Raw genomic sequence first — 12,367 nt, 5'->3', positions numbered from 1 at the left:
TTCACCCTTTGTGAACTCTTATGGTTTTCAGTTTGTTCTGGTTGAGCATAATCATGTACATTCCTCACTAGGAGCATGTATGTGAAATTATTCAGCTTATACCTTTCTTTCAGTCTATAGGATTGTGTATTATTATATGAAAAATGCTGGCCTTTCTTGTTGCTATTTGGATGATAGTATGATCCTAGTGGAAGAAATGTACATGTATGCTGAATAATGATTCTTCTAGCATGTGATATGGAGGGGGTAGGCTATTCGATAGTCAATTTGAGTGAGTTTTGTGGCTAAAATGTACATCGGGTAGTATCGGATGAGTTAATCGTCAAATCAGGTCTTCCTCTGTATACCATTCTATCATACTTCAGTTTCTTTCAAAAATTGACTACCTTATCCTGTGTATCATAACTTTTGTGAAACGATGAAGGCTGTGGCAAGCATAATAAAATATACTTGTTCTTAGCCTGGCATTTTCATCTGTATAAAAAATGTCTTGTATTAGCTTGTATCGTTTTTATTTTCTAAGAAGATGCAATTGATGTGAAATGTTCTCACTATGAATTCTTTTTCTGTCAGGTACTACATTTCAAGTTTGCAAAGTGATATAACAGTAGTGGTGGATGAAGTAAAGTTCCATCTTCACAAGGTATCTTTATTTATTTATTTTGGAGAGCCATTGAAAGTATCTTGCTTATAGGTTGGCATTGGATGTGCAAAGAAAACTAGTTCTTCTTTTCCTATTTGTTTATATACTAGTATCTTATACTAAGAATATCAGGAAACATGTGTGTGTTTCTTTAGAATCATATTTCGTGGATTTTGATTTACTTAACCACAATCATTTGGGTAGCATCTTTTGGCAGCCTAGGCTTCTATTGAGAACTCTCTTCTGTGCAATATTATATTTGGACTCTAATAGAAGTGTATATGCTCCAGTTTCCTCTTATTTCAAGATGTGGGAAGATAGCAACTATCTTTGAAGATTGTGAAAGTTCCACTGATATGACATTGACAGTACCTCTTGAAGAGTTTCCAGGTGGTGCCGAAACGTTTTCCATTGTGGTCAAATTCTGCTATGGTGGGAGGGTAGATTTCACACCCAAGAACATAGTAATTTTGTACTGTGCTGCAGGTTATCTTTCGATGACTGATGATTATGGTGAAGACAATTTATTGTCCAAGTCAGAAAGTTATTTCCATAAGCATATCTTAAAAGACTGGAAGGATTGCATTTTGGCTCTCCAGAGCTGTGAACTAGTTATTCCAAGAGCAGACAAACTTCAAATTATAAGTAGATGTATCAATGCATTGTCTGTAATGATCTGTACGGATCCCTCATTGTTTGGATGGCCTATGATGATGTATGGTAGCCTACAAAGTCCTGGTGGGAGCATTCTGTGGAACGGGATAAATACCGGTGCAAAGATCCATAGTAATGAATCCAACTGGTGGTTTGAGGATGTATCATATCTCTGTGTCGAGTTGTTTGAGAGGCTGATTCAGACAATGGAAGCCAAAGGAATAAGTCTGGAGAATTTAGCACGCTCCATAATGTATTATTGTAAAAAGTATCTTCCAGGGTTGGGCCGATGGCAGGGAGGACAGAGTGGTCTGTCGAGGACAGTAGCTAGTTTCAGCATGACACCTGCTAATGTCAATCAAGATGCTCTTTTGCGAAGTGTTATCAAACTGCTGCCCGAGAAGAAGGGAAAATCTTTTTGCCGTTTTCTGCTGGGACTTTTACGTGTTGCGTTGATCTTGGGGGTTAACAATACATGCCAGGATTCTCTGGAAAGGAGAATAGGCATACAGCTCGATTTGGCAACCCTGGATGGTCTACTGATACCTAACTATTCTGATTCTGATACTTTATACAACACCGATTGTGTTGAAAGGATGATTCGCCATTTTGTATCCTCTGAGCCGAGTGCAGCTTCAATATCTCCATTATCAGCCGACCTTGACACATCACCATCATCTGGGCGTTTCAAGAGAGTTGCGAAATTGATAGATAATTATGTGGCAGAGGTTGCTTCCGATGTAAACTTGAAACCTGGAAAATTACGTGCACTCGCAGAAGCATTGCCAGAATCTTTGAGATCTTTGCACGATGGGCTATACCGAGCACTGGATATATACATTAAGGTTTGAATGACCTCCTTGGCATAGTTATATGTTTCTTTGTGTTCATTTAGGTTAGAAATTTCGTCTGTTCTTGTTTCTCCAGTAAGGAGTTATGCCCCTTTCCGGTATGTCTAATTTCTTGAAAAATGTTCGTGAAATTCTGCAGGCACATCCCTGGCTTTCGGATAAAGAGCGGGAGCAGCTCTGCAACATTATTGATTTTCAGAAACTCTCGATCGATGCTTGCGCACACGCATCTCAAAACGAGAGGCTTCCACTCAGAATCGTACTACAAGTCTTGTTCTTCGAGCAGATGCAACTGCGGACGGCCTTAGCTGGCTGCCTAAATGTTCTCGATGCTGAAAGTGCCCCCACAGCTTCTCTGGCCATTCCTAACGAAGCTGCTGGGCAAAGGGCCCATCGAGATGGATGGGTAACAGTCGTTCGTGAGAACCAGGTGCTGAAAGTAGATATGGAACGGATGAGGTCTAGAGTTGGTGAACTAGAAGAAGAGTTCAGTAAAATCAAGGAAGAGATGAAAAAGGCAACCAAGTCAAACAGTTACATTAGCTCTCCACGCCTTGTTCCTAGAGGGACTGGATGCAAACTACTTCCTCAGGCTTCAGATGCCCAACAAGATGTCGTTGGGAGTGGGACACCAACTCCAAGAGCATCAGTCGAGCAGGCACGACCATCCATCAAGAACCCTAGACATAGAAAAAGCTTCTCCCAGTTTTGAGTATTTAGACGTCTGTATATCTTGATTCGTGCTCTGAAAAAGCTGGGCAAGACTGCTTTACTTGCAGCGAACGGGCAGCCATGGGAGTAGGGGCTTGTCAATCACAAGGTGGTAAGCTCGGTTTCTTTCTCTTGCAGTGCGTGAAGCAAATGCTGAGAAGACAGTGTTTGTCCATAGTTTGGAGAAGGTAAAAAAGCTTCTTTAGACATAGCAAGACATAGCTTTAGATGGAGAACTGGGCTGGGGAAAAAATTCTAGCAGATGAGTTTTACCTTAATTTTTTTTATGTAACAATGCAGTCAATGATATCCAGTTTTAAACTACCTACTAGAGTTTTTTCCCCGGTTTTCACAGCATTCACAAAAGCTGAATGTATAGTTTGAATCTTATGTATGTGATACAGTTACAGGTTGAATCTATAGTTTGAAAGCATAGATTTTTCAAGAATCTTGGTTCGTTTTTTTTTTATTATAGCATTATTGGTAAAACCGTTCATTGTGTCGAATCGAAACAATTATTGGTATTTTTTTGTATGATTCGAGCACTATCAGTCTACAACTGAGTGTGATCGATGGTTTTGAAATTAGTATCCATATCACAAAGAACTATTCATTGCATCATAACTGGTAACGACAGTGAAATACTTTGTTCTGCTTTGTTGCATATTCAATTACTCAAAACTTTTCAAATTTTGAATAGTACTCCCGAAGTCCCACTTAAGATGTCCACATTTTTTAGTAGCACAAAATTTTAGAAGTTATTAGTGGAATAAGTAGAGAAAAAAAAGTAGTAGAATATTTTAATAAGGAGAGAAGAAAGAGGGATTTATTTCCAAATATAAAAATTGGACATCTTAGGTAAAACAAACTAAAAAGAAAAGGTGGACATCTTGAATGAGACAAAGGGATATGTAACATTCCAAATGTTATAGTATTACAAAGTGCAGTGAAGACGCAAAAATACAGCAGATTAGGCTTCTCAATTTTAATCTAAATGAATAGATAGTTGTGTATATATTTGTTGACAAAAATGGGCAACTGCAATGTACAGTTGTATCAATTACCTGTAAAAGGTCAAAAAATATTAGGATAAGCACCCAAAAACCCTGCTTTATCCATCAACTTTGAAGAAAAATCAGTGGCCATAGTGCATCTCCATTGTCATTTGTCTCCCAATAAATTGGCAACATGATCAAGCATACGGTTTCATCATCAGTGCATAATAGGCTGATGCATGAACCAAATTGCTGCTAGCTCCAATCGCGACAACTGCCACACCTCCAGTCATCCTCATTCGAGGATGATTCATACCAGGGCGAGCAAGTTTTATGAAGATTTATACCACAAATCTCGCAAGAAAGATCTATCGGTGGTTCGTTTTTAGAACACAGTTTACAAGACACTATCTGTTTAGATGTTTCTGAAGACGCAATCAGCTTTTCCTGATCATGGAATGTTTCAGTTATTCCATTTTTGGGAACTGTAGAGGGCTCCTCGCTATTCACATGGCCACCCACATTGGTTTCAAGATCAAAGAAATCTTGAGAAGCAAACTGCTGCATGGATAACGAATCCTGCACTGGGGTTAAAGGATTTGCCTCTGTAGGTTTTGTTACTTCTTCATTCCTGAAAGATTTGGTTGCTAACTTGGTCTCTTGTCTTGTACTTCTCCTTATGAGCATCTCCAGTGTGGAATTAAGAGCATTTTCTTCAAAAGGCAAAGATGCTTCAAACGGACAGGCACCCTCCTGACATTGGACATCTATTTCTCGATTACCATGTCTCCTGACTGGCAACTTTCTAGGCTCAGGATCAGATGCATTTGCATTTTTCCATCCACTATTCAGTTCTGACTTCCCATCAGTGCATTGCTTAGATTTATCAAGAGAAGCGAGAAGAGGATTATTTGTTGCTGCTGCTGCTGATACAATGATGGCTTTAGGCTTTTGGAGTAATTTGGAAGCTGTTGGAACTTCTTCAAGATGCGCTAGGATCATATCACGGTTAAAGGCCATTGCAGGAATCTTCAGCTTGGAAGCTTGTTGGTGCTCTATTTTCCCCTTCGATACAATCTTTTTTGGTAGATTCGAGTAAGGACACACGGGAGACTTGATCCTTCGGCATTTGCAGCACTTATATCCCACAACAGAAAAAATCTTAGACTCGTCAAGCTCTAAAGCATCAGCATGAAACCAATCTGCCACGGGCACAACGCGAAAACATTAATAATAATTTAGAAGCAATAAAAGAAATTACAAAAAGGACTGATAATAATTATTCTCTTACTTTTGCATGATTCACAACAAATATACATTGCATCACCAGTATATGGCTGATCACAAAGATGGCAAACAGGTTTCATCAAATCCCTATCTGTGTTACCACTCAGAAGAATGTTTCTTGATCTGAAGTCAAAGCCAGTGTCTTCAGAAAACCTCTTCCTCCATATGAGACCCCAATTTGATCTTGCATTTGTCTTTGTCTTTGTTACTGCAGGACGATTTATCAATGATCCTTTATGGGATACCGAGTTTACATCCTTAGGAATAGCATTTGTCGTTGTAACTGCAGGACTATTTATCAATGATTCTTCATGGCATACTGAGTTTACATCCTTAGGAATAGCTGGCTTAGAAACGTCTGGTGCTTGAGGGAGCAAAGGACTTGTGGCAGATTCACTGCTACTATCAACTTGAGTAGCCACCTGAGTTTCAAAGCATTGCTTGCAGATAACTACAAAGTCAGTATCCTCACTTTTATTTACTGTTGAAGTGGTGGCACATTGCTGATGACAAAATCCTGGCAAATGAAAGAGGGTAATTGAGGTTTTCATGAGTGACCACAAATAATAAGACCACATAATTTGTGTATCAGAAGAGTTCTCATTCACAACTGTAAAGTAATAATAATACTAAAAAAAAATAATAATAATAATAATAATAATAATAATAATAATAATAATAATAAAGAAATATTTAAACATTGGGATACGTGTTCAAGTGTAGATAATTAAGAAAAAGGAAGAAACTACCAACTAAAAAAGAACTTCATTCCGAATCTGATTTGCTGTGGAGCAATTCCTCATTAAGTATGTAGGATTTAACAGATAGGTAAAATAGCTTAGCTTTGTGGTAATCATCTCTCTTTTTTCAACCTCTATGTGCACCAATATTCGTTTCTTCAGGTAGTAAGAGTTAACATTTTCTATCATCATAAATAACAACCCACAAAGAAAGAAATTATAAAACAGAACATCGGTTATTGAAAAATACCTTGACATGCATGGCACTTCACAGCACTCCTGAATGTCAAACATCGAAACCAGACTAGTTAACATAAGGACTGAAAAAAGATAAAAGTCGAGAAAACTAGAAAATTCAAAGTACCTATAGGAGACATCTTGATGACACGAACAACAACACTGTGTTACCCATCTCCAATAAGAGAGCAGAGAATATATTTTCACGGGAAGCCTTCAACTGTCTTTTCTGCAGTTTGGAAAGCACATTCACAGACTTGGCTTTCTCTGCTTTTCGTTCATATTCTCTAATTAGATACAAGGGGATGAAGGTCTCAGAGAACCAGTATCTTTCCTTCCCACTTTCCAGGATTTTCTCTGTTTGCACTATATTTTTCATAACACGCGACGGCAGGTGTTTCCTACAACCAAATCCAACACAGTATCTAACTTCATGTCCCACTATCTTCTTAGCATGGATAACAGCATTTCTAAAAGCGGATGATTCTGCCTCTGAGCCTTTTCCATCACCAGGCATTTGCTCTGGACGACCAAGATCACCCCATCTCACATGTAGATTAAAGTATCTCACCTGAGACAAGAAAACTTTATCGTAAAGTACCAAGGTACGACAAGTATACAAATTCCATTATAAGAATATAATGGTACCTGAAGTGCAAGATGTGCCACACTCCTACTTATTTCTACTGCGGAACGCCAGAAGAGCTGCCTGCTAATTCTGGGGATTTCATTTCCTTCAACATATCGTACACCGGGTATCTTCTTTTTACCACCTGCTTTACTTATAACATATTAGTGACCTATTTTGGATCTGAAATATTATCGGATAGAGAAAGAAAACATCCAACCTTCATCAAACAAAGAGGAATATAAGCATTAAACTCTTTAATAACTATGTAGAGGTGGACTACAAAAATTACCTTGACGGGCTGGCTTTTGATAAATGAGCTTGGAAGAATCCCTCTTTGGAACATAAGCTTCGACATTATACCTCCCCGCCACCAGATGAACTTAGTTGGTTTATTCAGGAAACCATCCACTACAGCTTCAACCATATCAGGTCGTTTCTTGCCTCGCCTGCCTGGCCTACATTTCTGAGTTGATCCAGTTGCAATCTCAGAAGTGGAGGATTGAGTAGAAAAACAATCAACAAGTTTCATCCAATCTCCGGAAAAGGCAATGGGGCGCATATTCTCCTCAAGCTGTGATGATATACATGATTATTCAACTAGAAGCATAAAGGTTTGAAACAAACAAAAAAACATAGAAAACAGAAATTTGGCAATCAAATAGTGCAGCAATGGCGTGCAATGAAATTTAAAATATCCCAAGATATGGAACACAGACATATACAAAATCGATAAATGCTTACTTCAAGCAAAAGGATCTTCATTTCAGAGCAATTGGCGGCCTGTTCAAGTTGTCTGCGCCATTGTTTCCTGAAAGTGTCATTAAGGAAGGGACCGAGAAGTAGGCCACTTAAGCTCTCCTCCATAAACATAATATAGGCTGCGATGCCAGAAAGTCTGTCGTCCCGACCATTCTTTACAGGCCGAACACCAGCAAGTACCTTCATCACCCCTCTGGTGGCATTTGAAGCAGCTGCATTTAGCAAGCACTCTCTCTTGCTTGTTACAGAAGCCTTACAAGAAAAGCACCAGCTACATCTTTCGCGAGGGACTGCAGCAAGTTTGTTGTCCACATTGGGCCAGGAAAATCCCATAGCTGCTGTAGAGATAGCCTTTACCTGATCTGCATAGCTGATGCTAACAGCTTGTTGAGACTCAGAAACTTGACTTTCTTCATGTGAAAGAATGGCCAAGTTAGCAGCTGCAGATGCAGAGAAATCTCCATGCAAATAGTGATTCATGTAACCAGTTTTTTTGAAGGAAGAGCCCTTGTATGAGCACCAACGAGCTGGACTTCCACAAGTAGATCCAATTTTATTATCAAGTTCCTGGCTAACAAGCGATCCGTTGGCTTCTAAGGGAGCATCACTTAGAGCACTAATATTGCTACTTCTTGTGGAAACAGCCTCTGTCGTATTTGAGTTGCTTTGTTGGGTTGATTCATAAGGACTCTCAGGCCTACCAATTAAACTACTAGACGAAGCAGGTTCGGCTACCATTGTTTTCAAGATTTCAAACTGTTGTCTTACAGAACCTACAAGACAGTTTGATTTTGTCACATTATCAAAAGAACTCTCACTTGAAACAGGTTGTTGAACACGGTTTCTAAGACAAGAACCAGCCATTTCAGCAGAATTACCAGTGGCACAAGTTGCATGATTTTGAACCTCGGTCGTTTCAGGGACTTTGTCCAGCATATCAACCAATCGTGCAATGCACGGGCCACTTCCATCGTTCGGAAATTCTAAACCAATTCCAGATTTCCAATTGGATGGTATGGTATCTGCAGATAATTCCCAATATTGCATTATCCCCTGGCATATTTCTGAATAGACAGAAGCATTATCTGGATTCGCATTAAGAACATTAAGGACTCCAGGAATATGGTGTCTATTATAGTATCTTGGACAAGTTCCAGAATAAACTGAGGTCTTCACTCTGAAAAATTTACAGAGCGGAAAAATCAAGTAATATTAATAGTAAAGAGAAAATAGAGAGAACACAAATGGCATTAATAGAGAACTCAAATGGATATCTATTGCAAAAAGAAATACTAATAGAGAGCTTGAAATGTAAGCAATAAGATAGCATGAAATTAGATGCATACACAAGTAAATGGTCACAAGAAGCGACAAAGACTTGTCCAGTTGGATCAACACCAAAAACATCCCCTCCCCTCAATGTTGTCCTCCGCAGAATTTTGGGGTCGTTTTCACTGACTTTGCACTCAGGACAGTACCATGATACATTGGAAACAGGCATCTTGTTCAATCCTAAGCATCTTGAATGGTAAGCCATTGGGCATCCATCGCAGCAAACTAAAACTCCATCCATACCACAAAGGCGGCATTCATCACCATTACCGTCCTCAACTGCTCCACCAACTAGAGACTCTGTATGGAGATCATCAAGAGATTTTTTTGTTTGATGGGTTTCGGCTCTTTGTGCAGCTTCTATGTCCATGCAGTCAGAAGTTTTGGAGTCTCCAGGAAGAATTCTTGCAGGTTCACATGCGCCCAATTCTGTGCCTGGATCTATGTCCTTTCCAATTTCTGCTACCTCACGCATATCCATTTCTGCTCTGAGCTCTTCAGTATCCAGAACATCATCGCATAAAATCTGCAAAGTGATCAGCTTCTTACCTACAGATAAAGTATAATAATCTCTCTCCAGGCAATGTGCATATAACTCTTTCCAGTCATCTCCATTTTTATGACCCATTGCTATCAGATAATTGACCAAGTAAATTGGCCAAGTTAATGTATCAAGCAAGCTCCAATCCAGGGACCTGAATGTACAACAACAACAACAACAACAACAAAATAGATTAATCACAAAGTGAATTGAATGTTGCAGCATCAAAGTGAAGGGGCTTGCACAGAGGATGCATAGACAATTAGACATGACCATCTTCAATTTAATAAGTGAAACAATAATCTCATGAACATCAACGTAGATGGTGTAACTAGTCTAACAGGTGGTGTCAATAATGCATAACTAATTCAAGATAAAGAAGCTGAATTGTTAGTCACATACTGAGAAAAATACTCCAAATATAATAAACCAGCCGAAGAAAACCACTAGGCAACATGCTTAATTCAGTACAAATGTCAAAAGAGTATAAATTCTTCCAACAATAAAGTTTGAACTTAACTAGAACTGAAAAACAAATTTTCGAGCACTCAGGAAAATAAGTTAAAATAGCAAATGTTCAATAAGTACCTCAGAACTTTTGATGCAAGCCCAGAACCATCTGCGTGGATCTTCTCAAGTTGGCGCTTTAGGAAACACATAAGAGCAACATGAACTGAGTCCAACAATGTGTTTGCAACAGAGCAATTGAGTGCCCCCACAAAATCATCCAGTGCAAAAGGGTACAGAAACAACCGCACACTGAATGATCGCAAGAAACTATAGACAGAAAGAAGATGTGAGACACACTCCTCCGGAACGCCAATATGACCAGACGAAGGAGGCAGATCTGGCGGTGGAACAGGTGGCTGTTTAGTCTCCTCCCCTTGAGCACCCTCACATGAACCACTCAAAGAATCAGCACCAACCTCATCACTCTGAACTTTGACAATCCCATCATGAGCACTACAAGAATAGGTCATTCCACTCAATGATGATGAATCAATGGAATTTGCTTTTCCCAGCTCTCGTGCATCAGTAGCAGTTGCAGTGTTCGAGTTCACATCTTTACTCGACAAAAGTTGGTTCAGCATTTCCTTTCTCTTAGACCATTCATCAGTTAAATCGCCTTCTTCCACCAGAAGTGATTTGACTTTTATGCTGTTCAAATCCTCACAAAGATCGCCCTCGTAGTTTATCCTGTACAAACCTGAATCATAATCCACAATCCTTCCTAGAAGAACTCCACTCCCCTTGAACTCTTTCAGCACATATCTTCCAACCAATTCGAATGACCTCGTATTCATCACCTTCTTTCTTCCACCAACGTCTTCCGCCGCAGTTTGCACGTTATTTACCTTCCGTTTTCTCCCCCGGCGACTCTCCGGCTCAACCACCACCGTCTCCATCATACACTAATGGTAACTCAACGCCTGGACCAAAACCTAAAATTAAAAAGCTCATCAATGAAATCTATTTGCCAGGAATTCTCCTGAACATATCTCATCAAATACGAAACGACAGTAAACCTCAATGCATCTGATCGCATTGGCAGTTCAAGCAAAAAAAAATACTGCACCTTTGTTTTAACAGTTTTAGGTTTTCCTCTAGAAGGAAAAAAAAGAAGCAATGCACTAAATAAGCATTCAATACAAGTATAAACTATGGCCGAGAAGTTGAAAGAGGTTTCAGTCATCCGCCATAAACAATGAATTATATCGTAATTACCTTTTCTCAGAGACACAAGCGATGAAGTTTGCGGCGAGATGAAATTGATGGGATACGAACTAAACAACTAAACAATAATTGCGAGCCCAATAGCAGTGACGGCCCATCAGCCCAAAACCCAAGAAAGAGTATCAGTTCGGCACAACCAAAGAGTTCGGTATCCACCTATAGCTCGGTAAAAGCCGACCAATCGAGCTCAACTCTCAGATCGGCACAACCAAAGAGTTCGGTCACAGCCCATAGCTCGGTAAAAGCCGACCAATCGAGCTCAACTCTCAGATCGGCAAAAGCTGATCGGCAAAGTTCAGCAGTTCGGTCTCAGCAGCTCGGTCTCAGTATTCGACCGAACAAGGAGATAGTGGACCCATGCAGGATCTCCACGACCTCCACTACACCCACGATCTATTTAGTGGTATTAAGCAGTTATCAACCCCACTACCAGGGCTGCAAACCACGATCTTAGTTCGAATGTATAAATAGAACTTAGATCAGATAGACCAGGGTTAAGCTCTCTAGATCCTGAATCTTATAGCGAATCAGTATTGTAATCTGTAAGCGAGACCAAGCAATACAAATTTGCCCTCTCTTCTTCCCGTGGACGTAGATTTACCTCAGTAAATCGAACCACGTAATTTCCCGTGTTGTGATCATTTATTACTTGCATTTATTCCCATCAAAATTTCGCCACATCATCACTGGCGCCGTCTGTGGGAAACAGAGAACCAAAACTGTGATAAAAGCGAGTTTTTGATCCTTTTCTACCAAAAAAAAAATGCGTACCAGATCACATAATACCCATACTTCCGTCCGTGATGAAGGTGAGGAAGCTAGTCCAGCCCATAGGTCTGGAAAACAGCCTCGGGAGAAATCTGCCTCCAGTTCTCACGGTGAAGGAACAAACCACTCAAAAAGTCATCGCACCGAGCCTCCCAGCAGCTCGCTTTGAATGAGGCTGTCAAGTCGTTCTTGGCTGAGAAGCAGGATGAGTTCCTAACATTCCTGCAAAAGAGCCAGAAGCCGGAGAAGAAAACAGCGGATTCTCCCTCCCCCTCCAGACATGAAAGTCACTACCGCAGTAGTGTCGCACCTTCCAGGAGAAAGAATCCTCACCACCGATATGTTCCTTCTCCTCCTCGGTACCGAAATCACAGGAGAACTCCATCTCCACCATACCGAAGAGATGTCGGATTCGCCATGTATGGAGCGCTGAAGACTCCATTTTCGGATGATATCACCCGAACTCCATTGCCACAGAATTACC

At 40.1% G+C, this 12,367-nt stretch overlaps 1 protein-coding gene and 1 pseudogene across 1 annotated transcript; one reads left to right on the top strand and one right to left on the bottom strand.

The window, feature by feature from the left end:
• Window positions 1-578: 578 nt before the first annotated feature.
• Window positions 579-3,304, top strand: LOC121789488 (BTB/POZ domain-containing protein At3g44820-like). The gene is made up of 3 exons (XM_042187937.1): window positions 579-643; window positions 934-2,142; window positions 2,288-3,304. The coding sequence occupies exons 2-3, from the start codon at window positions 1,000-1,002 to the stop codon at window positions 2,858-2,860; spliced, it is 1,716 nt and encodes a 571-aa protein (XP_042043871.1). The 5' UTR covers window positions 579-643; window positions 934-999; the 3' UTR covers window positions 2,861-3,304.
• Window positions 3,305-3,686: 382 nt separating this feature from the next.
• LOC121789487 lies at window positions 3,687-11,048 on the bottom strand (annotated as a pseudogene).
• Window positions 11,049-12,367: the final 1,319 nt, after the last annotated feature.

This window comes from Salvia splendens, unplaced genomic scaffold (assembly GCF_004379255.2).
Source record: "Salvia splendens isolate huo1 unplaced genomic scaffold, SspV2 ctg251, whole genome shotgun sequence".
Lineage (NCBI taxonomy): Eukaryota > Viridiplantae > Streptophyta > Magnoliopsida > Lamiales > Lamiaceae > Salvia > Salvia splendens.
Note: the sequence above shows the minus strand (reverse complement) of the source record. Positions and strands in the feature narration are given on the sequence as shown.